This window comes from Vicugna pacos, chromosome 34, assembly GCF_048564905.1.
Source record: "Vicugna pacos chromosome 34, VicPac4, whole genome shotgun sequence".
In the NCBI taxonomy this organism is placed as follows: Eukaryota; Metazoa; Chordata; class Mammalia; order Artiodactyla; family Camelidae; genus Vicugna; species Vicugna pacos.
In genome coordinates, this window is record NC_133020.1 from 1 (window position 1) to 27,366 (window position 27,366).

Here is a 27,366-nt window from a genome sequence, read left to right on the forward strand (position 1 = left end):
AGGTCATGGAAGAAAGTGCTCAGACTCTTCTGAAGGACATAGAGCTGATTTTATGAACAACAGAAAGAAAATTTGACCCTCACCTTTTTTCTTTTTGGTTATACAAGTTTGTTTTTTAATTCAAATGTAGTTGATGTACAGTATTGTATGAGTTACAGGTGTGCAGTAAAGTGATTTGGTTATATATATATATATATATATATATATATATATATATATATATATATAACGAATTTTTCTTTCTTTCCCATTATAGTTTTTTTGTGAGATATTGAATACAGTTCCCTATGGAAGCTAGTTTTAACTTGAAGTTATTTATTTTTTTAGATAGCCTCACATTTAAATTAATGAAGTGATGTCTTATATTTAATCTAGCAAATTTTGTCTCTCCATTCCGTCCCCAGTAACTGAGTTCTAGTTTTCCATGTGACTTCTCATGCTGTTTCACACCTCGACCTTCGGCTCAGGCTGCCCTTTTTAGAACCCCCTTCACATCTGCTCTTTGCACTGGGTCTGTCTTTTAAGACACAGTCTGGTCTTCCCAGCATTCCCGGAGCTATTGGCATGCAGCAAGTCTCTTCTCTCCTTTGTGCCCTTACTGTATCTGTTCACTTCAGGTGTAGAGCTGTTGAATGATAACTTGTCTGTGTTGATTCGTTTTCATGTGTCTCTACCTCCCCTAGAGTGTAGAGCAGAATCTGTCTTTTATGTATATTGCCAGCTTCTCCCAGGAGAATGCCTATGATTTGATGGATACAGTAACTATATGTTGTCTTCCTGACTGATTGATTGAATGACCAAGTGTGGGAATATGATGTTTTGTGATGTTGGGTTTTTGTTACATTGTGTTTTGTTTTTATAGGGAGAGGCAACAAAGCCAAAAACTGGGGGAAAAGAGAACGGCACTCGGACAATTAGCAGTGTTCTAAAGGAGCAAGCAGATCAGAGCAAGTTGATTTCTACTGATGGAGATGGAGCACACAAAAGTGACAGAGGTGGGAAGTCAGTGAGCATCTATGGGTTTTCTTCTCTGCTTAAAAGCTAGTGTGGTTGGAGGGGGGAGGGTATAGCTCAGTGGGAGAGCACACGTTTAGCATGCACGAGGTCCTGGGTTCAATTCCCGGTACCTCCATTAAAAAAAAAAAAATAGTGTAAAAAATCTGAAGTGTGTAGATCCAAATCTGATATCCATTTCTTCTTAAGTGTTTTTCTTTTGCCATCTTCCTTCATAAATATCCCAACTACGACCAAGTTTTCTTCCAGAAAATGCTTCAACCCTCTGAAATTCTTCCGTGCCACTTTAATTTATTGACATATTCATGAATCAAGATAGACTTATGTGTATTTAAACTTCCCAGTGGTATGTGTTCTCATTAATGTATCTGTGACTGCATTTTGTAGATGCAACACCAGCATTAAGATTCAAAGGAAAGAAAGATGCAGAATCATCCCGGGCTTTTGAGGTACTGTCTTCTATTATTATTATGTTCAAATGTAAGCATTGCGTGATGTTGAAACATAAATGGAGGGATGTTTTGACTTCACTTTCTCACTTTTACATTTGCCCAGCAAAATTTTGGTTCCTCACTTTAACCCTCACTTAGTAAAGTCATTCCGTGCTACATGTCATGCCACTGCAGAGTGCACTTGTGTTAATTTTCCAGACTCGCCTAATGAAACTGCTGTATGTAGTGCAAAAGCCAAGGCTTAGAAGTCACAGGGAATCGGTTTGGGTTCTGAAGTTACATTTTCTAAAAACTGAAGAAAATAATTCTTGGTCGGCCTGTGACCAGATGTTTGTTTCTTTGTTATAAATGAATGTGTAAAACTCTTAGATTCAGAGAGAAACAGGTTGTACTAAAAAAAAAAAAAACACAAAAAACCGGTGTTTTTGTTTGTTTAACCACTTTGACCTTGGGAAGACAGTGCCTGCGACTTGAAAGTATTTTTATATTTGGATTGTCAAGTAGATCTGCAGCGAACATTTCAGGAGAAGCAAAAGCATGGGGAATAGTAATAAATATGTGGGATTAAAATACCACCAGTTTGGTTTAGTGATGTTTTACTGAGGACAGCCCATTTTGGGTAGAAAATAGCATGCACTGAGTACCTTTATGGCGACCGAACTTGAAGGAAGCTAAGTACAAGGTAGTGATGACCTATTGCAAGGTGATAGCCGTGGAAAGAGGTCAGAAGAGCCTGAACTCTTGGATCTCGGCAGGTCCTGTACTTGAAGTCAGCAGACGTGGTAGCATCCTGGTTCTGACCCACTGTGAGGTCTTGGAAAAACTTGTCTGACTTGTTTGAATGTCAGTGAGCTCGTTCAAAAACATGGTACTGATGCCTACCTCTCCGGTTATGTGTCATGAACAAAAATGTGGTAACAAATCTGAAAACACGTTGTCAACTGCAAAGGGTGCTATAGAAATGTAAGAATGATCACAGTGGCCACTAGTGACCTACTGAAATGTTGAGGACACCTTTTTAAAATCTGAAGGACAATAAAGTGGGAAAGTTAGAGCGGGCACGGGCATTTCTCACTTGGGGTATGTTGAGTGTCGGTAGGCTATTATCGGAGATCTCCGATAGGTACGTAGTGCTTTGGTACTTGACGCCTTCTGGGGATTTTCCATGTTTTGACCTTAAATAAATTCCTGTTCCTGAACACCAACTAGCACCAGGCAGTTAAGACACTGAATGTAGCAGCTGAGGGGTTAGGCTGTAGTGGCAGGAACAGAAGAACAAGTAAACAGGAACCCTGTATCAGGGACAGTAAGTCCTTCACATAAGGAACGTGGAGAGCGTGAGGTTCGACAACAGTGGGGGAGTTTGTAGTTAGGACGGGGGTGGAGTAAGGGTGGAATTTAGGTAGTCAGGAAAGAGCTGAGTGTGACCAAAGCTGCCAGGTGACGGACAGGAAGGAGCCAGTCACACGAAGGTCCAGGGGAGGGACGTTCCAGACAGAGAACAGTGGGTGGTGAGAGATGACCATGTTCAATTGAGTGACTTACAGTGACAAAATTTAAGTGTTACTTATAGCAGTGTTTACAAACAAACAGTTGTGGGGTAATACAAGTCAGTATTATTGGGGATATACTATGAAGAAAGGCCTTTGTTTTATATATATTTTATATGCCATATATTTTCGTATTTTTATAAAATTTGCTGAATAATATATATACTTGCATATATAACTTATATATTTTTATATATATATAATAAAAAGGTAAAACAGAGGCTTTCACTCATCGTATATCCCTAACAATACTGATACATCCCTGATCTATTATATATAAATGCTGAAATATATATATTTCTCCACATGCCTTGTTATACTTACATTTTCCTTTTTACTTGCCTTAAGTTTGTACTTCACTAGTCATGTCTCATTTTTTCTTTTCTTCCTCCTCCCCGCTTTTTTTTTTAATGATTTTCCCCAAACCTAATATTTCTCTGCAGAAAACACTTCCTCGGTGTCTGCTCTTTCATTCCATCTCACTCTGCCTCTGTGAACATATTTAGTGACAGCTTTCTGTTTACTATGTGTGTGGCTTTCACTCATGAGTCATTGCCCCTCAGAATTACTTTTGTTCTTATTCCTCTTTCTTAGAAGTAACTGACTTTGAACAACCATTTGTCTGTAGCTTCTTGGCGAATGGAATAGAAGTAGCTTATACTGTTTGCTGTTCTAACTCATCCAAATAAGATACTGCTAAAAAGTAAACTCTCATATTTCCCCCATGAGAGATCATTCACACATATATAAATCATGCAAACACATTTCAAAATACAACCACCACTTTAAATGTCTTAATGTGAGGTTTTTCAATACGACTCTAAACTATCAGGTATAAGATTTTGTTCTAGATCATTTTGGTCAAGAAAGTCATCTAATGGATACCATAGTGTTTGTATAATAATCAATGAGGGGTAAAGAAAGTAACATTTTGGGACCCCTGAGGTCATCTGTCATAATCCTCACCCCATGAGAAGATGTAGGTTGGTAAATGACAGACCCGGGACTTGAATCCGTATCTGAATGACTCCAAAGCCAGCGCTCTTTGTTAGATCATCTAGGAATGGGGAAATGTTACAGTTACTTTATTCAATTTCATATTTGTTGTTCTTAAAAGCTGCAATTTTCTTCTCTAGAAAGTCCGGCATCCAAGATTTGCCAAGCTAATTCGGGCCTGGGAAGAACCCGTGATAAACAGTAAGTTATTTGAAGACTGTCTTTTTGTGTTGTCACTGATGAGAAATTACAGATCATTTCATCTACCGTACCTTGTTTTCACTACAGCAGAGGCAAAAGATGGTGCTTTGAAACCAGGAACTAGCACCGTCTTTGAGGACCATAATTCTAATAGTGAAAATGAAGATGCAGTTAGAACCTTTTCCCAACCATCCACTGAAGTTTCAGGCTTTTCTCATCCTGCCTTCCCAGCACCGGAACCTCTCACGTCTTCAGTAGTCCTTGGTGTTTCAGAGGTAAGCCGTTTTGTTTTTAACTTTTCCTTCCTGTGCTTTTTCACTTACCGTCCCCCTGATTCTCATGGGGATGAAAAGGATCCTACAGAGGAATGGAAGTCCTCAAGATCACAATAGAAAACAGTGTGACAACAAGAGAGGTACACGTGCAGGACTGAGATTTGTAAAGGTTGGTGGCAATAAACAGTTCTCAGATATGCCATCAAGAAAAGAAAGAGTAAGAGAGCAACAGGAAAGAACAGCTGGATGAATATGAAGATGGGCAGGGGTACAAAGGGGAAGCGTTCATCTAATAAGGACAAGATGTATGAGTGTCAAAACGAGAGAGATGATTCTACAGACACAGCAGAAATAGTGGGGTTAAGTGAGAGCAGGAACTCTATAGCACACATTATGACAGAAATTATCTCTAATTCAAATTAAGAGAAGGAAAAGTCAGGTCATGGAAGAAAGTGCTCAGACTCTTCTGAAGGACATAGAGCTGATTTTATGAACAACAGAAAGAAAATTTGACCCTCACCTTTTTTCTTTTTGGTTATACAAGTTTGTTTTTTAATTCAAATGTAGTTGATGTACAGTATTGTATGAGTTACAGGTGTGCAGTAAAGTGATTTGGTTATATATATATATATATATATATATATATATATATATATATATATAACGAATTTTTCTTTCTTTCCCATTATAGTTTTTTTGTGAGATATTGAATACAGTTCCCTATGGAAGCTAGTTTTAACTTGAAGTTATTCTTTTAGATAGCCTCACATTTAAATTAATGAAGTGATGTCTTATATTTAATCTAGCAAATTTTGTCTCTCCATTCCGTCCCCAGTAACTGAGTTCTAGTTTTCCATGTGACTTACCATGCTGTTTCACACCTCGACCTTTGGCTCAGGCTGCCCTTTTTAGAACCCCCTTCACATCTGCTCTTTGCACTGGGTCTGTCTTTTAAGACACAGTCTGGTCTTCCCAGCATTCCCGGAGCTATTGACATGCAGCAAGTCTCTTCTCTCCTTTGTGCCCTTACTGTATCTGTTCACTTCAGGTGTAGAGCTGTTGAATGATAACTTGTCTGTGTTGATTCGTTTTCATGTGTCTCTACCTCCCCTAGAGTGTAGAGCAGAATCTGTCTTTTATGTATATTGCCAGCTTCTCCCAGGAGAATGCCTATGATTTGATGGATACAGTAACTATATGTTGTCTTCCTGACTGATTGATTGAATGACCAAGTGTAGGAATATGATGTTTTCTGATGTTGGGTTTTTGTTACATTGTGTTTTGTTTTTATAGGGAGAGGCAACAAAGCCAAAAACTGGGGGAAAAGAGAACGGCACTCGGACAATTAGCAGTGTTCTAAAGGAGCAAGCAGATCAGAGCAAGTTGATTTCTACTGATGGAGATGGAGCACACAAAAGTGACAGAGGTGGGAAGTCAGTGAGCATCTATGGGTTTTCTTCTCTGCTTAAAAGCTAGTGTGGTTGGAGGGGGGAGGGTATAGCTCAGTGGGAGAGCACACGTTTAGCATGCACGAGGTCCTGGGTTCAATTCCCGGTACCTCCATTAAAAAAAAAAAAGTAGTGTAAAAAATCTGAAGTGTGTAGATCCAAATCTGATATCCATTTCTCCTTAAGTGTTTTTCTTTTGCCATCTTCCTTCATAAATATCCCAACTACGACCAAGTTTTCTTCCAGAAAATGCTTCAACCCTCTGAAATTCTTCCGTGCCACTTTAATTTATTGACATATTCATGAATCAAGATAGACTTATGTGTATTTAAACTTCCCAGTGGTATGTGTTCTCATTAATGTATCTGTGACTGCATTTTGTAGATGCAACACCAGCATTAAGATTCAAAGGAAAGAAAGATGCAGAATCATCCCGGGCTTTTGAGGTACTGTCTTCTATTATTATTATGTTCAAATGTAAGCATTGCGTGATGTTGAAACATAAATGGAGGGATGTTTTGACTTCACTTTCTCACTTTTACATTTGCCCAGCAAAATTTTGGTTCCTCACTTTAACCCTCACTTAGTAAAGTCATTCCGTGCTACATGTCATGCCACTGCAGAGTGCACTTGTGTTAATTTTCCAGACTCGCCTAATGAAACTGCTGTATGTAGTGCAAAAGCCAAGGCTTAGAAGTCACAGGGAATCGGTTTGGGTTCTGAAGTTACATTTTCTAAAAACTGAAGAAAATAATTCTTGGTCGGCCTGTGACCAGATGTTTGTTTCTTTGTTATAAATGAATGTGTAAAACTCTTAGATTCAGAGAGAAACAGGTTGTACTAAAAAAAAAAAAAACACAAAAAACCGGTGTTTTTGTTTGTTTAACCACTTTGACCTTGGGAAGACAGTGCCTGCGACTTGAAAGTATTTTTATATTTGGATTGTCAAGTAGATCTGCAGCGAACATTTCAGGAGAAGCAAAAGCATGGGGAATAGTAATAAATATGTGGGATTAAAATACCACCAGTTTGGTTTAGTGATGTTTTACTGAGGACAGCCCATTTTGGGTAGAAAATAGCATGCACTGAGTACCTTTATGGCGACCGAACTTGAAGGAAGCTAAGTACAAGGTAGTGATGACCTATTGCAAGGTGATAGCCGTGGAAAGAGGTCAGAAGAGCCTGAACTCTTGGATCTCGGCAGGTCCTGTACTTGAAGTCAGCAGACGTGGTAGCATCCTGGTTCTGACCCACTGTGAGGTCTTGGAAAAACTTGTCTGACTTGTTTGAATGTCAGTGAGCTCGTTCAAAAACATGGTACTGATGCCTACCTCTCCGGTTATGTGTCATGAACAAAAATGTGGTAACAAATCTGAAAACACGTTGTCAACTGCAAAGGGTGCTATAGAAATGTAAGAATGATCACAGTGGCCACTAGTGACCTACTGAAATGTTGAGGACACCTTTTTAAAATCTGAAGGACAATAAAGTGGGAAAGTTAGAGCGGGCACGGGCATTTCTCACTTGGGGTATGTTGAGTGTCGGTAGGCTATTATCGGAGATCTCCGATAGGTACGTAGTGCTTTGGTACTTGACGCCTTCTGGGGATTTTCCATGTTTTGACCTTAAATAAATTCCTGTTCCTGAACACCAACTAGCACCAGGCAGTTAAGACACTGAATGTAGCAGCTGAGGGGTTAGGCTGTAGTGGCAGGAACAGAAGAACAAGTAAACAGGAACCCTGTATCAGGGACAGTAAGTCCTTCACATAAGGAACGTGGAGAGCGTGAGGTTCGACAACAGTGGGGGAGTTTGTAGTTAGGACGGGGGTGGAGTAAGGGTGGAATTTAGGTAGTCAGGAAAGAGCTGAGTGTGACCAAAGCTGCCAGGTGACGGACAGGAAGGAGCCAGTCACACGAAGGTCCAGGGGAGGGACGTTCCAGACAGAGAACAGTGGGTGGTGAGAGATGACCATGTTCAATTGAGTGACTTACAGTGACAAAATTTAAGTGTTACTTATAGCAGTGTTTACAAACAAACAGTTGTGGGGTAATACAAGTCAGTATTATTGGGGATATACTATGAAGAAAGGCCTTTGTTTTATATATATTTTATATGCCATATATTTTCGTATTTTTATAAAATTTGCTGAATAATATATATACTTGCATATATAACTTATATATTTTTATATATATATAATAAAAAGGTAAAACAGAGGCTTTCACTCATCGTATATCCCTAACAATACTGATACATCCCTGATCTATTATATATAAATGCTGAAATATATATATTTCTCCACATGCCTTGTTATACTTACATTTTCCTTTTTACTTGCCTTAAGTTTGTACTTCACTAGTCATGTCTCATTTTTTCTTTTCTTCCTCCTCCCCGCTTTTTTTTTTAATGATTTTCCCCAAACCTAATATTTCTCTGCAGAAAACACTTCCTCGGTGTCTGCTCTTTCATTCCATCTCACTCTGCCTCTGTGAACATATTTAGTGACAGCTTTCTGTTTACTATGTGTGTGGCTTTCACTCATGAGTCATTGCCCCTCAGAATTACTTTTGTTCTTATTCCTCTTTCTTAGAAGTAACTGACTTTGAACAACCATTTGTCTGTAGCTTCTTGGCGAATGGAATAGAAGTAGCTTATACTGTTTGCTGTTCTAACTCATCCAAATAAGATACTGCTAAAAAGTAAACTCTCATATTTCCCCCATGAGAGATCATTCACACATATATAAATCATGCAAACACATTTCAAAATACAACCACCACTTTAAATGTCTTAATGTGAGGTTTTTCAATACGACTCTAAACTATCAGGTATAAGATTTTGTTCTAGATCATTTTGGTCAAGAAAGTCATCTAATGGATACCATAGTGTTTGTATAATAATCAATGAGGGGTAAAGAAAGTAACATTTTGGGACCCCTGAGGTCATCTGTCATAATCCTCACCCCATGAGAAGATGTAGGTTGGTAAATGACAGACCCGGGACTTGAATCCGTATCTGAATGACTCCAAAGCCAGCGCTCTTTGTTAGATCATCTAGGAATGGGGAAATGTTACAGTTACTTTATTCAATTTCATATTTGTTGTTCTTAAAAGCTGCAATTTTCTTCTCTAGAAAGTCCGGCATCCAAGATTTGCCAAGCTAATTCGGGCCTGGGAAGAACCCGTGATAAACAGTAAGTTATTTGAAGACTGTCTTTTTGTGTTGTCACTGATGAGAAATTACAGATCATTTCATCTACCGTACCTTGTTTTCACTACAGCAGAGGCAAAAGATGGTGCTTTGAAACCAGGAACTAGCACCGTCTTTGAGGACCATAATTCTAATAGTGAAAATGAAGATGCAGTTAGAACCTTTTCCCAACCATCCACTGAAGTTTCAGGCTTTTCTCATCCTGCCTTCCCAGCACCGGAACCTCTCACGTCTTCAGTAGTCCTTGGTGTTTCAGAGGTAAGCCGTTTTGTTTTTAACTTTTCCTTCCTGTGCTTTTTCACTTACCGTCCCCCTGATTCTCATGGGGATGAAAAGGATCCTACAGAGGAATGGAAGTCCTCAAGATCACAATAGAAAACAGTGTGACAACAAGAGAGGTACACGTGCAGGACTGAGATTTGTAAAGGTTGGTGGCAATAAACAGTTCTCAGATATGCCATCAAGAAAAGAAAGAGTAAGAGAGCAACAGGAAAGAACAGCTGGATGAATATGAAGATGGGCAGGGGTACAAAGGGGAAGCGTTCATCTAATAAGGACAAGATGTATGAGTGTCAAAACGAGAGAGATGATTCTACAGACACAGCAGAAATAGTGGGGTTAAGTGAGAGCAGGAACTCTATAGCACACATTATGACAGAAATTATCTCTAATTCAAATTAAGAGAAGGAAAAGTCAGGTCATGGAAGAAAGTGCTCAGACTCTTCTGAAGGACATAGAGCTGATTTTATGAACAACAGAAAGAAAATTTGACCCTCACCTTTTTTCTTTTTGGTTATACAAGTTTGTTTTTTAATTCAAATGTAGTTGATGTACAGTATTGTATGAGTTACAGGTGTGCAGTAAAGTGATTTGGTTATATATATATATATATATATATATATATATATATATATATATATAACGAATTTTTCTTTCTTTCCCATTATAGTTTTTTTGTGAGATATTGAATACAGTTCCCTATGGAAGCTAGTTTTAACTTGAAGTTATTCTTTTAGATAGCCTCACATTTAAATTAATGAAGTGATGTCTTATATTTAATCTAGCAAATTTTGTCTCTCCATTCCGTCCCCAGTAACTGAGTTCTAGTTTTCCATGTGACTTACCATGCTGTTTCACACCTCGACCTTTGGCTCAGGCTGCCCTTTTTAGAACCCCCTTCACATCTGCTCTTTGCACTGGGTCTGTCTTTTAAGACACAGTCTGGTCTTCCCAGCATTCCCGGAGCTATTGACATGCAGCAAGTCTCTTCTCTCCTTTGTGCCCTTACTGTATCTGTTCACTTCAGGTGTAGAGCTGTTGAATGATAACTTGTCTGTGTTGATTCGTTTTCATGTGTCTCTACCTCCCCTAGAGTGTAGAGCAGAATCTGTCTTTTATGTATATTGCCAGCTTCTCCCAGGAGAATGCCTATGATTTGATGGATACAGTAACTATATGTTGTCTTCCTGACTGATTGATTGAATGACCAAGTGTAGGAATATGATGTTTTCTGATGTTGGGTTTTTGTTACATTGTGTTTTGTTTTTATAGGGAGAGGCAACAAAGCCAAAAACTGGGGGAAAAGAGAACGGCACTCGGACAATTAGCAGTGTTCTAAAGGAGCAAGCAGATCAGAGCAAGTTGATTTCTACTGATGGAGATGGAGCACACAAAAGTGACAGAGGTGGGAAGTCAGTGAGCATCTATGGGTTTTCTTCTCTGCTTAAAAGCTAGTGTGGTTGGAGGGGGGAGGGTATAGCTCAGTGGGAGAGCACACGTTTAGCATGCACGAGGTCCTGGGTTCAATTCCCGGTACCTCCATTAAAAAAAAAAAAGTAGTGTAAAAAATCTGAAGTGTGTAGATCCAAATCTGATATCCATTTCTCCTTAAGTGTTTTTCTTTTGCCATCTTCCTTCATAAATATCCCAACTACGACCAAGTTTTCTTCCAGAAAATGCTTCAACCCTCTGAAATTCTTCCGTGCCACTTTAATTTATTGACATATTCATGAATCAAGATAGACTTATGTGTATTTAAACTTCCCAGTGGTATGTGTTCTCATTAATGTATCTGTGACTGCATTTTGTAGATGCAACACCAGCATTAAGATTCAAAGGAAAGAAAGATGCAGAATCATCCCGGGCTTTTGAGGTACTGTCTTCTATTATTATTATGTTCAAATGTAAGCATTGCGTGATGTTGAAACATAAATGGAGGGATGTTTTGACTTCACTTTCTCACTTTTACATTTGCCCAGCAAAATTTTGGTTCCTCACTTTAACCCTCACTTAGTAAAGTCATTCCGTGCTACATGTCATGCCACTGCAGAGTGCACTTGTGTTAATTTTCCAGACTCGCCTAATGAAACTGCTGTATGTAGTGCAAAAGCCAAGGCTTAGAAGTCACAGGGAATCGGTTTGGGTTCTGAAGTTACATTTTCTAAAAACTGAAGAAAATAATTCTTGGTCGGCCTGTGACCAGATGTTTGTTTCTTTGTTATAAATGAATGTGTAAAACTCTTAGATTCAGAGAGAAACAGGTTGTACTAAAAAAAAAAAAAACACAAAAAACCGGTGTTTTTGTTTGTTTAACCACTTTGACCTTGGGAAGACAGTGCCTGCGACTTGAAAGTATTTTTATATTTGGATTGTCAAGTAGATCTGCAGCGAACATTTCAGGAGAAGCAAAAGCATGGGGAATAGTAATAAATATGTGGGATTAAAATACCACCAGTTTGGTTTAGTGATGTTTTACTGAGGACAGCCCATTTTGGGTAGAAAATAGCATGCACTGAGTACCTTTATGGCGACCGAACTTGAAGGAAGCTAAGTACAAGGTAGTGATGACCTATTGCAAGGTGATAGCCGTGGAAAGAGGTCAGAAGAGCCTGAACTCTTGGATCTCGGCAGGTCCTGTACTTGAAGTCAGCAGACGTGGTAGCATCCTGGTTCTGACCCACTGTGAGGTCTTGGAAAAACTTGTCTGACTTGTTTGAATGTCAGTGAGCTCGTTCAAAAACATGGTACTGATGCCTACCTCTCCGGTTATGTGTCATGAACAAAAATGTGGTAACAAATCTGAAAACACGTTGTCAACTGCAAAGGGTGCTATAGAAATGTAAGAATGATCACAGTGGCCACTAGTGACCTACTGAAATGTTGAGGACACCTTTTTAAAATCTGAAGGACAATAAAGTGGGAAAGTTAGAGCGGGCACGGGCATTTCTCACTTGGGGTATGTTGAGTGTCGGTAGGCTATTATCGGAGATCTCCGATAGGTACGTCGTAGTGCTTTGGTACTTGACGCCTTCTGGGGATTTTCCATGTTTTGACCTTAAATAAATTCCTGTTCCTGAACACCAACTAGCACCAGGCAGTTAAGACACTGAATGTAGCAGCTGAGGGGTTAGGCTGTAGTGGCAGGAACAGAAGAACAAGTAAACAGGAACCCTGTATCAGGGACAGTAAGTCCTTCACATAAGGAACGTGGAGAGCGTGAGGTTCGACAACAGTGGGGGAGTTTGTAGTTAGGACGGGGGTGGAGTAAGGGTGGAATTTAGGTAGTCAGGAAAGAGCTGAGTGTGACCAAAGCTGCCAGGTGACGGACAGGAAGGAGCCAGTCACACGAAGGTCCAGGGGAGGGACGTTCCAGACAGAGAACAGTGGGTGGTGAGAGATGACCATGTTCAATTGAGTGACTTACAGTGACAAAATTTAAGTGTTACTTATAGCAGTGTTTACAAACAAACAGTTGTGGGGTAATACAAGTCAGTATTATTGGGGATATACTATGAAGAAAGGCCTTTGTTTTATATATATTTTATATGCCATATATTTTCGTATTTTTATAAAATTTGCTGAATAATATATATACTTGCATATATAACTTATATATTTTTATATATATATAATAAAAAGGTAAAACAGAGGCTTTCACTCATCGTATATCCCTAACAATACTGATACATCCCTGATCTATTATATATAAATGCTGAAATATATATATTTCTCCACATGCCTTGTTATACTTACATTTTCCTTTTTACTTGCCTTAAGTTTGTACTTCACTAGTCATGTCTCATTTTTTCTTTTCTTCCTCCTCCCCGCTTTTTTTTTTAATGATTTTCCCCAAACCTAATATTTCTCTGCAGAAAACACTTCCTCGGTGTCTGCTCTTTCATTCCATCTCACTCTGCCTCTGTGAACATATTTAGTGACAGCTTTCTGTTTACTATGTGTGTGGCTTTCACTCATGAGTCATTGCCCCTCAGAATTACTTTTGTTCTTATTCCTCTTTCTTAGAAGTAACTGACTTTGAACAACCATTTGTCTGTAGCTTCTTGGCGAATGGAATAGAAGTAGCTTATACTGTTTGCTGTTCTAACTCATCCAAATAAGATACTGCTAAAAAGTAAACTCTCATATTTCCCCCATGAGAGATCATTCACACATATATAAATCATGCAAACACATTTCAAAATACAACCACCACTTTAAATGTCTTAATGTGAGGTTTTTCAATACGACTCTAAACTATCAGGTATAAGATTTTGTTCTAGATCATTTTGGTCAAGAAAGTCATCTAATGGATACCATAGTGTTTGTATAATAATCAATGAGGGGTAAAGAAAGTAACATTTTGGGACCCCTGAGGTCATCTGTCATAATCCTCACCCCATGAGAAGATGTAGGTTGGTAAATGACAGACCCGGGACTTGAATCCGTATCTGAATGACTCCAAAGCCAGCGCTCTTTGTTAGATCATCTAGGAATGGGGAAATGTTACAGTTACTTTATTCAATTTCATATTTGTTGTTCTTAAAAGCTGCAATTTTCTTCTCTAGAAAGTCCGGCATCCAAGATTTGCCAAGCTAATTCGGGCCTGGGAAGAACCCGTGATAAACAGTAAGTTATTTGAAGACTGTCTTTTTGTGTTGTCACTGATGAGAAATTACAGATCATTTCATCTACCGTACCTTGTTTTCACTACAGCAGAGGCAAAAGATGGTGCTTTGAAACCAGGAACTAGCACCGTCTTTGAGGACCATAATTCTAATAGTGAAAATGAAGATGCAGTTAGAACCTTTTCCCAACCATCCACTGAAGTTTCAGGCTTTTCTCATCCTGCCTTCCCAGCACCGGAACCTCTCACGTCTTCAGTAGTCCTTGGTGTTTCAGAGGTAAGCCGTTTTGTTTTTAACTTTTCCTTCCTGTGCTTTTTCACTTACCGTCCCCCTGATTCTCATGGGGATGAAAAGGATCCTACAGAGGAATGGAAGTCCTCAAGATCACAATAGAAAACAGTGTGACAACAAGAGAGGTACACGTGCAGGACTGAGATTTGTAAAGGTTGGTGGCAATAAACAGTTCTCAGATATGCCATCAAGAAAAGAAAGAGTAAGAGAGCAACAGGAAAGAACAGCTGGATGAATATGAAGATGGGCAGGGGTACAAAGGGGAAGCGTTCATCTAATAAGGACAAGATGTATGAGTGTCAAAACGAGAGAGATGATTCTACAGACACAGCAGAAATAGTGGGGTTAAGTGAGAGCAGGAACTCTATAGCACACATTATGACAGAAATTATCTCTAATTCAAATTAAGAGAAGGAAAAGTCAGGTCATGGAAGAAAGTGCTCAGACTCTTCTGAAGGACATAGAGCTGATTTTATGAACAACAGAAAGAAAATTTGACCCTCACCTTTTTTCTTTTTGGTTATACAAGTTTGTTTTTTAATTCAAATGTAGTTGATGTACAGTATTGTATGAGTTACAGGTGTGCAGTAAAGTGATTTGGTTATATATATATATATATATATATATATATATATATATATATATATATATAACGAATTTTTCTTTCTTTCCCATTATAGTTTTTTTGTGAGATATTGAATACAGTTCCCTATGGAAGCTAGTTTTAACTTGAAGTTATTCTTTTAGATAGCCTCACATTTAAATTAATGAAGTGATGTCTTATATTTAATCTAGCAAATTTTGTCTCTCCATTCCGTCCCCAGTAACTGAGTTCTAGTTTTCCATGTGACTTACCATGCTGTTTCACACCTCGACCTTTGGCTCAGGCTGCCCTTTTTAGAACCCCCTTCACATCTGCTCTTTGCACTGGGTCTGTCTTTTAAGACACAGTCTGGTCTTCCCAGCATTCCCGGAGCTATTGACATGCAGCAAGTCTCTTCTCTCCTTTGTGCCCTTACTGTATCTGTTCACTTCAGGTGTAGAGCTGTTGAATGATAACTTGTCTGTGTTGATTCGTTTTCATGTGTCTCTACCTCCCCTAGAGTGTAGAGCAGAATCTGTCTTTTATGTATATTGCCAGCTTCTCCCAGGAGAATGCCTATGATTTGATGGATACAGTAACTATATGTTGTCTTCCTGACTGATTGATTGAATGACCAAGTGTAGGAATATGATGTTTTCTGATGTTGGGTTTTTGTTACATTGTGTTTTGTTTTTATAGGGAGAGGCAACAAAGCCAAAAACTGGGGGAAAAGAGAACGGCACTCGGACAATTAGCAGTGTTCTAAAGGAGCAAGCAGATCAGAGCAAGTTGATTTCTACTGATGGAGATGGAGCACACAAAAGTGACAGAGGTGGGAAGTCAGTGAGCATCTATGGGTTTTCTTCTCTGCTTAAAAGCTAGTGTGGTTGGAGGGGGGAGGGTATAGCTCAGTGGGAGAGCACACGTTTAGCATGCACGAGGTCCTGGGTTCAATTCCCGGTACCTCCATTAAAAAAAAAAAAGTAGTGTAAAAAATCTGAAGTGTGTAGATCCAAATCTGATATCCATTTCTCCTTAAGTGTTTTTCTTTTGCCATCTTCCTTCATAAATATCCCAACTACGACCAAGTTTTCTTCCAGAAAATGCTTCAACCCTCTGAAATTCTTCCGTGCCACTTTAATTTATTGACATATTCATGAATCAAGATAGACTTATGTGTATTTAAACTTCCCAGTGGTATGTGTTCTCATTAATGTATCTGTGACTGCATTTTGTAGATGCAACACCAGCATTAAGATTCAAAGGAAAGAAAGATGCAGAATCATCCCGGGCTTTTGAGGTACTGTCTTCTATTATTATTATGTTCAAATGTAAGCATTGCGTGATGTTGAAACATAAATGGAGGGATGTTTTGACTTCACTTTCTCACTTTTACATTTGCCCAGCAAAATTTTGGTTCCTCACTTTAACCCTCACTTAGTAAAGTCATTCCGTGCTACATGTCATGCCACTGCAGAGTGCACTTGTGTTAATTTTCCAGACTCGCCTAATGAAACTGCTGTATGTAGTGCAAAAGCCAAGGCTTAGAAGTCACAGGGAATCGGTTTGGGTTCTGAAGTTACATTTTCTAAAAACTGAAGAAAATAATTCTTGGTCGGCCTGTGACCAGATGTTTGTTTCTTTGTTATAAATGAATGTGTAAAACTCTTAGATTCAGAGAGAAACAGGTTGTACTAAAAAAAAAAAAAAAAAACACAAAAAACCGGTGTTTTTGTTTGTTTAACCACTTTGACCTTGGAAAGACAGTGCCTGCGACTTGAAAGTATTATTATATTTGGATTGTCAAGTAGATCTGCAGCGAACATTTCAGGAGAAGCAAAAGCATGGGGAATAGTAATAAATATGTGGGATTAAAATACCACCAGTTTGGTTTAGTGATGTTTTACTGAGGACAGCCCATTTTGGGTAGGGAAAATAGCATGCACTGAGTACCTTTATGGTGACCGAACTTGAAGGAAGCTAAGTGCAGGGTAGTGATGACCTATTGCAAGGTGATAGCCGTGGAAAGAGGTCAGAAGAGCCTGAACTCTTGGATCTCGGCATGTCCTGTACTTGAAGTCAGCAGACGTGGTAGCATCCTGGTTCTGACCCACTGTGAGATCTTGGAAAAACTTGTCTGACTTGTTTGAATGTCAGTGAGCTCGTTCAAAAACATGGTACTGATGCCTACCTCTCCGGTTATGTGTCATGAACAAAAGTGTGGTAACAAATGTGAAAGCACGTTGTCAACTGCAAAGGGTGCTATAGAAATGTAAGAATGATCACAGTGGCCACTAGTGACCTACTGAAATGTTGAGGACACCTTTTTAAAATCTGAAGGACAATAAAGTGGGAAAGTTAGAGCGGGCACGGGGATTTCTCATTTGGGGTATGTTGAGTGTCTGTAGGCTATTATCGGAGATATCCGATAGGTACGTAGTGCTTTGGTACTTGACGCCTTCTGGGGATTTTCGATGTTTTGACCTTAAATAAATTCCTGTTCCTGAACACCAGCTATGCACCAGGCAGTTAGACACTGAATGTAGCAGTTGAAGGGTTAGGCTGTAGTGGCAGGAACAGAAGAACAAGTAAACAGGAACCCTGTATCAGGGACAGTAAGTCCTTCACGTAAGGAACGTGGAGAGCGTGAGGTTCGACAACAGTGGGGGAGTTTGTAGTTAGGACAGAGGTGGAGTAAGGGTGGAATTTAGGTAGTCAGGAAAGAGCTGAGTGTGACCAAAGCTGCCAGGTGACGGACAGGAAGGAGCCAGTCACACGAAGGTCCAGGGGAGGGATGTTCCGGACAGAGAGAATAGCGGGTCACATCTGCTCATCACGGTACTCCAGCATCTTGGAGTGTCCAGGAAGCAGCAAGAGCAGCAAGTGGGTAACCGTCCTTAGAGTCACTGTTATTATTGTTGTGTGTAGAGAAGAGAATGTGCATCATAAGGGCCTGGCACATGAGGGTGGTCAGTGAAGAGTGTTCTTCTTCTTCCCTAAGTAAAGTAAAGCTTATGGTACTTTTTTGAAGAGCTGCATAGCTACGTTTAAAATTCTTCTGCTGTTAATTTAAACGAATGTTTTTCTTTCTACTTTGGTACTTTATTCAACTATTTTCCCTATCAATAAAAGTTTTATCAAATAAGAGATTCTGCTAAGCCTTTGTTTACTGAAATGTAGCGGTTTCCACAGTGTTCTGTTAATACTCAACATGACAGGCTCCAAGGCTTGTTTTCATGCCATGTATGTTATTTAATGCTAAAAACAGTATCTGTCCTAAGAAACATTTTAAATGTATAGCATGCTTATTAAACAATATATCTAAATATGTATTTTAATTTTTTATTGAAGTGTAGTCAGTTTATAATGTTAGTTTCAAGTGTACCTGCAAAGCAATTCAGTTATACGTATAAAAATACTTATGTTTTTTAAACGTCCTCTTCTTTTGTCGAGGAATGCAAAATGGAATTAGGTGCTTTGAAGTTAATTCTTTGTTGAAATCTGCATGTAAGTCAGTATTTTGTCTGTGAAAATATTTGCTCTAGCTTTCCATGCTCAGTTTACAGAAGATCAAAAGCCAACTGAAGATAAAAGATAGACTTGCTCTAAAGAGTGCATATGAAATTTTCTATTTAAATGTTTGGGTTTCCAGGATATGCTTATTTTGTTTTCGAGTCTAATTGCTTTTAAAGTAGGAAATTAAAAAAATAATAATAATAAGATAGGAAACGCAGGTATTTTCTTAGAAAGGGATCAGGAAATCTTTATGCAACTCATTATTAATATTAATTTTAACAGAGTATCTCTGAGATTGAACTACCGAACCGTGTTGATCATTTATCTGGAGCTGCAGGTCTAGGAGAAAAAAATACATTAAATGGACAAATAGAAAGTAAGTACTGTATTTTATTCCAAAAAAGTCATTTTACAGAATGTTGATTTAAAACATGGATTTGGATCTATTCTCTCAGCCAAAGAAAATCACCTGTTGAACATACAGTGAGAAAAAAGAGGAGAAAAGGAAGTAAATTGTATATCTTACCAGGTGTCAGCAACAGATTAAACTAGAATGCTGTTTAAGGAGCTCAGTTGTTAGTTTTGTTTCAAGATGCTCTGTGACCTGAGGACAGTCAGGAAACCAGGAGGAGGGAAGGAGGAGGGAGTGAAGAATGAGGGAGGTAGAGAGGAGGGGAGTAAATGAAGGAAAAGGAGGGGGGTCCCTGGCAGGAGGTGGTAATGTAGAATAGTTCTTTAGAAGAAGGAAGAGAAGAGTGTTTGAAATGAGACGGGTATGAAGTGAGCTCCTTCCAGCACCAAACCTTGTCCGGGAGGCACAGCAGAATGTCCCACTCGCCCGTCCCCTGACCGTTAGGAAGGCGGCGAGGACTGCGGTACCTGATCACGCAGAGCTGGGTGTGGCTGCCGGTGAGCACAGGCGGGTGTGGTCAGCTGTCAATGTCTCGACCTTCCTGTCATGCAGCGTGTTGCTGCCTTATAGGATGGTGTCTCATAGGCCAACAGAAGAGAGTGGGAAAGAGGTGGAGAGCAGGGTGCGTTCCGGGGAGGTCAGGGGAGCTGGAGCCTGGTAAAGAGTCCACTGAAAAGTCTGCAGATCCTGATGCAGTTTTGGGGGAAGTGTTACTGGGAGACGCGTGCGGCTGTTTCAGAGGGATCGGTTAAGTCCGAGTGCTATAGAAGCAGACTCGGTATAGACCAGAGTTTCTCAAATTTTAGTCACCTGGGGACCCAGTGAAAAGCGCACATTCTGAGCAGTGGGTCTGCATTTCTAACAAGCTGTCAGGTGATGCCCTTGTTGCTGGTCTTCAGATCACGCTCAGAGGGTAGACTTGTGTTTAGGGGAATCTGGAAGAAGAGCCACTGGGAAGTTAAAGACAACAGCAACAAGGAAAGGCACGATTTTGTTTTTCTTTCTGAGCACGTTCATAGCCAGAGGGAGGCAAAGAGTTGAAGTAGACATTAGAGGTGTAAGCTACTGCTGCTAAGCAGAGAGGGAAAAGAAGTGGTGGGGATCGTCCATCAAAAGAATAGAAAAGGGGAAGAATTAAGACCACAGATGTAGAGGTACCTTTGAAGAGGAAAGTGAAAGGAAGGAAGGAGGAAAAAAAGCCGCAGGTAGGTGATTTTGGAATTGAGGAGGAAACTTGAGAGAACTCCTTTTCGATGGCATCAGTGTATTTGCACTGAAGCCAGGTTAAATCATTGCCAATCCAGAGAATACTGGAATCAGGAGGGGGCCTAGAATTGGGGTAAACCACAGCCTCTCCTCCTATCAGGCTTCAAAGATAAATGTTGTATTGGTATTTGTTATTCAAATGAGACTAACTTGAATATGAAGCACTGGCTGTGTTGTTGTTGTTGTTTTTAATATATGTTATTTTTTGATAAGATACTTGTTTCAGAAGAATCCTTTTATACATTAGCCTGATTTACCAAACCAATTTTGGAAATACAAGAAATTAATAGGATTCATTCCATAAATGCTAGAGTTGTTATTTTCAGTGAATACTACACAGGTTTTGAAACATAAAAGACTTTTAATGTCTAATAATTCTGTGGCGATGAAATTTTTTTTGATCACCAGATTTCAATATTGAAAACTCAGTATGCATTCTTTCCTGCATGAGTGGATCAAGAAACTTTGATGGCTAGAGGATCCAAGAAATGTAGGCATACTGGTAGCCCATGTGGATATGGGAAAAAATGAATATTTTTATGAACGATTATTCTACAAGTGTGTATCCAGGCTGATCAATTCATAACACTTTCTCTGACGAGAAGTGAAGTGCACATTCAAATGAACTGCCATCACAACTGTGGACTTCCTGAATCACAGGACAAATTGAAGAGCATGATAAACACTTGTAGTCTAAGTGTCAGTCGCATGAAAGATGTGCTGTTGCATTTTACCATCAGCTTTCACTTTTGTCTTCTTGGAGCCATAACTTGTTCCTCTGATGACAGATCGCTTTTCTCCTCCTCAGGCAGCATGTTCACACTTGTATATGTGCACGTTTCTATTTTATAAAGTCATTTGAAACATACTCGTACTTTTGACATCTTAACTGCATGTTTTGTTAAACCTATATTCCTGCTCTTTATTCAGTATCTATAATGGATTCATATGTCTGTCTTGTTGCTGTCCTAACTGCCCCTGAAAAACAAAACACCGAAACCTAACGTGTTCATTTCCAAAGCAAGCATGAGGATTGCGCTCAGTACTAACCGCATGACTGGATAGTTGGCTTTCATATTTACTTATAATTGATTATGTGTCCCTTTTGGCTTTTAGGTTCTACTGAAAAACATCCTCACCTGAAGGTAAAAACTTTTATACTTTTATGTTTAATTTTTTTTTAATGAGGGTACTGGGAATTTAGCCTAGGACCTCATGCACTGCTAAGCAGGCACTCTGCCACTGAGCTAGACCCTCCCCCCTTGAATTATTACTACAGATTGTATCAAATGCACATCATTAATCAATTTGTTTCAAAAACCATTCAGCCTGCAGTTGGAGTGAAAGATTCTGTTCCTAAAAAAACACGAGCAATGAAGAATTTACAAAGATTCAAATCAGGTAAATTTTGCAATACAAATTTAACTATGAAATGAAGTACAGTCTTCTTATTCCTAATTCCTTCTATTTTTTCTAACTTAATTGAAAGTGACATAAGTAAGGCAGATGTTATGATCGGTATCCATGTTTGAAAAATATGTATAAGCGTAAGAAATAGAGTTTTAAAATGTCAGCTTTGACTTGGATGTTTCTATTGATGTTGGGAGACACCAAAGTGCTCAGTTTGGAGTCCCTGTACTTCTCAGGGATCCTGAGAGATTGATTATTAGGTTCTAAGATTTTTCCAGAGTTTTAAAATGCTTAATTGAATTCTGACCTTTACGTAGAGCAAAGCTTCACTTGCTAACATGTCAGTCATATTTCACTTTAATTATTTCATCTAGCGCTATCACATTGATGATATTTATTTCTGTATTTATTTATTAATGAAGGTCCTAGGGATTGAACCCAGAACTTTGTGCATGCTAAGCATGTGCTCTACCACTGAGCTATTTCCCTAGCCCAAAGGTCTTAAGGCAACTGGATGTTTTGATTAGCGCTCTCTCTCTCTCTCTCTGTGTGTGTGTGTGTGTGTGTGTGTGTGTGTGTGTGTGTGTGTGTGTGTGGTGTCTTTGATTATTAAAAATGATGGAAGTAATTAGTCCTACCTTAATGTTTGGTAGATATGATCTTTTAAAACAATAATCCTAAAAGTTTTTGGGTTTAGGATTTTTTTATACTACTAAAAATTATTGAAAATTCTGAAGAACTGTTAAGTGGGTTGTATCTATTGATGTTTAGTATATTAGAAAATAGAACTGAAAGATTTAAAAAACAAGCACGCACAAACATTCCATTAGCCATTAGAGCTATGATGTTCTCAAATGTCATGTATCTGGAAACCTCCACTGCACACTTAACAGAGAATGAGAATGAAAATAGCATTCAGTATTATTGTGAAAATAGTTTTGACCTCCTGGACTCCCTAGATGGAGGGAACATGGGGCTTCAGGGCTTCTCAGATGACACTTGAGAACTGCTGTTTTAAACAGGGTTCATGGGTGTGAAATAATAAAGGGGCCCTCGTGATGAGGTGGGCTTTAAAGTTCGCGTCTACATTTCTTGCCTTTTTTTCTTTAACTTGCCTTAAAAATTTTGAATCTGACAACTTAATTCTTTTTAAAAAAGTAAAACATTTTTGTTATGTATTTCCTGTCTCATGGCACTCTGTACTCTTTGGATGTAGTTTGTACCTAGATTTACCCTATTTTTATATGGAAAAAGTCAGTCACTCAAGGCTATCCTTTCTTATATAAATTTATGATGTTTATCCAAGGCTTAAGGTAAGGATTCTGAAGATATTGGTACATTGAGGAAAGACTGCCTCATTGTAATTTAAGTAGTACCATTCAGTAGAAGTTTTCTTAAAGCCTGCATCTCTAGGACTCAATACTGTCATGCATATTTAAACGTCCAGTAAATGGCTGGTTAGACATACATTTTGTTAATGAAAAACTTCATATGTTGAAGAGTCGTAATTATTCATAAAGCTCTAACAGAATATAGACTGTTTTCTAGAGAGTGATGAAGGAATCTAAATTAGTAATACTAGAAAATTAAAGGTAGAAAAAAGAGAGACAGTGGTTCCCTATATGAACAGCAATGACATGTAAAGTGCAACCAGCTGGGAAGGAGCAGTGTGTTTGGGGGAGAGGAGGGCGTGGGGCTGCTGCTCTGGGAAGAGAATTCGTAAAAGTTAGTCAAGTTTGTATTGTTATTCACATTCTAATAAGTGGAAACTTTGTTTTCAGGTCCTTCAGACTGGGTTTCTACTAGTTTGAGCCTCAATAATGAGGCTGGTCAAAGAGCCGAGCATTTGAAAGTTGACAAATGTCTGTTGGTATCACAATCAGTGACCACAAACCAGTCAGCACCCACAGAACTGAGGCAGACGGCCCTGGTAGATAAAGACCGGATGAATATTGGAGCCGTGTCTCTGTCAGAAAACGCAGCGCTCCGTGGCCTGTGTGAGTCACAGCTGCCAGAGAACAGAAGCAGCAAAGAAGGTAATAAAGCAGCACAGAGAGCTAGCCATGGTCTACCTGTGCGTGGCTTCACCGTACTCTGACTTTGCAGAAATCATTTTGTGGCAGGATCTCCTTTGTGTTTACTCCTTTTATGCAACCTACAACCGGACAATACCTTTTTGCATGACATTTACATTCAACCTCTGACCAAAGCAACATATTAAATAGCAAAGAGAATTAGGAGAAAGTAAGTTCGTTCAGAATAGTATTTAGCATACTCCTGAGAGCGGGTAGGAGGATGATGTCTAGAGCTTTGTGAGTAGTTGGGAAACCTAGGTGGACATCCAAAGATTCCCTTCTCAAAGTATGGTTTCTTAGCTTTATTTTTATCTAGCTCTGAATTTATAAATATTTGTTATAGCTGTATTCAGTGTAACTGAAAAAGCACCTCTGCAACTAAGTATCAAAGTATTTCTAGTATATTCTCTGCCTTTATGTATGTTAGAAGTGGCTTTCCCAGCGGTAGTGGCAGACATTGGGAATTTGCTACACAGGACCTCCTTCTTAACTGTGTCCGCACAGTGTATCAGCTTGTTTTATTATTTTTAATGGATTGGTGGGTCGAAAAGGATATTGGTTTTTAAGGAGTGCTTGATCACTTAAAAATAATATATGGAATATCAATTCTAATTCTTCTAGGATACCCAGTCTGTTGATTAACCACATCTAATACGTGTTCTACTTTATATACCAATTAATTTAGTGCCTTAATCAGTGATATAATCAGAGCTGTAGTAATAAGTCCTACAATGTTTTTTCTGCTCCTGTAGTTTTATCTTTTCTATCCTTACCTGCAGAATTAATGTTGTATTTGGAAAAGATTCTCAGTTATCTCCTATAGTAGTGACTACAAGCTCAAAACTGAAAGTTTTTCTAATAAATAGTTTATACACAGATACTTTTAAGAGAGCAGATACTCTACAGCATGGGAGCAAAGAGGATAGACATGTAAAGAAATAGTTTACAGTTCAGCTGGTGAAGACACACTAGAAAAATCTGTGAAGTACCAAGGTAGCTCCAAGGAAAGAGATCCCTGTGTCTCTGCGGAAAGAGAGCTGTAATCAAGGAGGACTTCACAGAGCAGGCTGAGTCTTCAAAGAGGCAAAGGAACTTGTCAGAACAGTAGAGGGAAACGTTTCAGATAAAGGAAAGATAAAAGCATAAAAAGTAGCAATAATTTTGGAAACCATGAATGACATTGCTCTTGAAGCTTGGTATGTTGTTAAAAAAGGTACTGTTAGGAGGTAGAGAATAGAGTCTATCGTGACTTTGTATATTTCTACTGTATTTTTAAATTTTGTTTGATTTCTCTTTGTTTTGTTCATGTCTGGTGAATCAGTTTGTGAGTGAAACTTTGAGATGTTTGTATGCCTTTAATCTGGTAACATCAAGTATTTCCCAAATAGTTTGTTGAAGTTTTAAATAGTTAGAAGTATTTCTTAAAGAAGTAAATATCCGGCTAAAGATTAAGCTTAATTAAAACTGTCAATTGATGAAATGTGTTTTATGTTTTTATAAAGATGATGCCTTTTATCTAGCTGTTCTAGATAAAAATGAATTTTAACTAAGCATATTCATTTTTCAGCAGACCTAGACTTAGAAAGGACATCTGAGGAAGAGGAAGAAAGACTTGATGGAAGTGAAAATAACCACTCACAGGTATGTAAAAATGTAAATTTAAATTTCTGGTTTAATACTGTTTTCTGTGCTTTAATAATACAGTTCAAAAGAAATTGCCTTTCAAACTAGACTTTTAGAGTCAATAAATAATTATTTAATATTTAGTTTTTAATAGCATTCTATCTAGTTACAAAACTTAAAGTATTGTTAGGATCTATAATCATTTATAGTTAAACTTTATCCTTGGAATTGAGGCAAAAAAACCTTCCTGAATATTGTTTTCCTATGGTAAAAAAAAATTATAAAAGATAGAGTGGAAAAACAGAAAATCCTCCTTTGTTGTAGAAACATTTACTTAAAAATCATTTAGAAACACTATTGATAAAGTTAGCCTTTTGACAGAAATCAGTTCTTTCGAGAAGTGTCTGTTTTTGCTCTCATAAAAAGATGGATATCTATCACCTCTGTACACTGAGCATATTTTATAACTATGTTGGAGACACTGTGAAATAGCATTATTTATTCGTAGGTCAAAGAGCAGATGAATTCTGTGGATGGCCTCGATGACTTAACTCTGTCACCGGGGACAGCTTCCGAGGATTCTGAGTCGCTTTTCCATAACTCTAAGAACACCCTGAGGCCAGTCAAACGACTTGGCCCGGAGAGTGAAGGTAGGCCCCCCGTGTGACTGCACAGCCCATGTAAGTGTCTCGCGGTGACGTGCGCACACCCAGCGCTGCCCGGGGAGCGCGGCTGCGTCACAAGCCGCTGCGTCTCAGAAGCCTGCTCTGTGTTGAAGCAGAATCAGACGTGTGCGCTGCCAGCCAGGGGCTGTGGCCGTCCCCTCTCCCTGTGCTTTCTGTTGCCTCTGCTGCTCCTACGCCTTCACCCGGGGTCAGGTCATCGCTGCTTTCCTCTTAGAACGCTGAAATCACCTCAGGACTTTCTTGGCCGCCGCTCCGCCTCCTGGGACCTTGGTCTACACCGCAACCGTGATTACTAGACAGTTTTTAAAATTCAGGTCTTTGTTACCTCCTTGCCTAAAATCCAGCTTCTGCTTCTGTAGCTCCATGGTTAAAGGCCACAGTCCTCTGGCTTCATCTTGTTTCCTTTTATTACCCTTCTTTCCACATGAGTTTTAGAATCAGCTTGTCAATGTAAAAAAAAAAAAAAAAAAAAAGTCTGCTAGTGTCCTGGAAATGAGATGTAGATTATGTTGAATCTGTAGATTAATCTGGGGAGAATTGACTTCTTAACAATATGGAATTTTTAACCCCGAACAAAGTTGATTTCTCCGTTTACATAGGTCTTCCTTGATTTTCTCAGTAATATTTTAGAGTTTTTAGTGTCTGGGTCTTTCCGTCTTTTATGAGTTTACCTGTATTTCTTATTTTTCAGTGAGGTTATAAGTTGTATATTTTTATTTATTTGTTTTAAAATAATGTATTTTAAATTTCAGTTTCTGATGATAGAAATACAGTTGATTTCTGTATGCTGACTCTGTGCCCTCCAACCTGGCTGAACCTATTTGTTAGTTCTAGTAGCCTTTTTATGGATTCTCTCAGGTTTTCTACATAACCAGAGGTGGTCAAGCTTTTTCTTCTTTAAACTACTGTCTTACTAAAGATAGTTCACATTTAAGACTTGCAGCCAATAAATAAATACATTCCCTGTCACAGCTAATCAGCTCTGTCACCGTTGCAACAAGAGTAGCCATAGACAATACACAAGTTAATGGACGTGGCTGTAATGGATGTGGTAAAAGTTTATTTACCAAAGCAAGCAACCCAGCCCACAGGTTGGAGTTAGCTGACTCGCACCATATAATCATATTCCCCGCTGATTAGCTGACAGTTTTACCTCTTCATTTCCCATCCAGATGCCTTTTGGTTCTTTATGTTGCCTGATTGCACTGGCTCCAGTACGGTGCTGATTAGAAGGAGTAAGAGAAGCCACTCCTGTCCAGTTCCTCACCTTCTGGGAAAAGCATTCCGTTTTTCACCGTTGCGTATGGTGTCAGCTGTAGGCTTAGCACAGATCTTTGTCATAGTGAAGATGATCCCTTGGTTCCTAGTTTCCTGGAAGTTTTTATCAGGAATAGGTGTTGAGGTTTGACAAGTGCCTCTTTTTATCCACTGACATGATCATATGGTTTCTT

General features: G+C 38.9%; 1 protein-coding gene across 1 annotated transcript in view; it reads left to right on the forward strand.

The window, feature by feature from the left end:
- Positions 1 to 862: 862 nt before the first annotated feature.
- Positions 863 to 27,366, forward strand: part of LOC107035099 (ankyrin repeat domain-containing protein 26-like) — a gene marked incomplete at its 5' end in the record, with an annotated part of 48,800 nt that continues 22,296 nt past the window's right edge. The window contains 20 exons of the mRNA XM_072954251.1: positions 863 to 995; positions 1,402 to 1,463; positions 4,153 to 4,213; positions 4,301 to 4,488; positions 5,782 to 5,914; positions 6,321 to 6,382; positions 9,072 to 9,132; positions 9,220 to 9,407; positions 10,701 to 10,833; positions 11,240 to 11,301; positions 13,994 to 14,054; positions 14,142 to 14,329; positions 15,627 to 15,759; positions 16,166 to 16,227; positions 18,726 to 18,819; positions 21,238 to 21,266; positions 21,450 to 21,522; positions 23,313 to 23,567; positions 25,177 to 25,247; positions 25,738 to 25,879. Coding sequence (XP_072810352.1) covers positions 863 to 995; positions 1,402 to 1,463; positions 4,153 to 4,213; positions 4,301 to 4,488; positions 5,782 to 5,914; positions 6,321 to 6,382; positions 9,072 to 9,132; positions 9,220 to 9,407; positions 10,701 to 10,833; positions 11,240 to 11,301; positions 13,994 to 14,054; positions 14,142 to 14,329; positions 15,627 to 15,759; positions 16,166 to 16,227; positions 18,726 to 18,819; positions 21,238 to 21,266; positions 21,450 to 21,522; positions 23,313 to 23,567; positions 25,177 to 25,247; positions 25,738 to 25,879 — 2,191 coding nt within the window. The remainder of the gene's footprint in view (positions 996 to 1,401; positions 1,464 to 4,152; positions 4,214 to 4,300; positions 4,489 to 5,781; positions 5,915 to 6,320; positions 6,383 to 9,071; positions 9,133 to 9,219; positions 9,408 to 10,700; positions 10,834 to 11,239; positions 11,302 to 13,993; positions 14,055 to 14,141; positions 14,330 to 15,626; positions 15,760 to 16,165; positions 16,228 to 18,725; positions 18,820 to 21,237; positions 21,267 to 21,449; positions 21,523 to 23,312; positions 23,568 to 25,176; positions 25,248 to 25,737; positions 25,880 to 27,366) is intronic.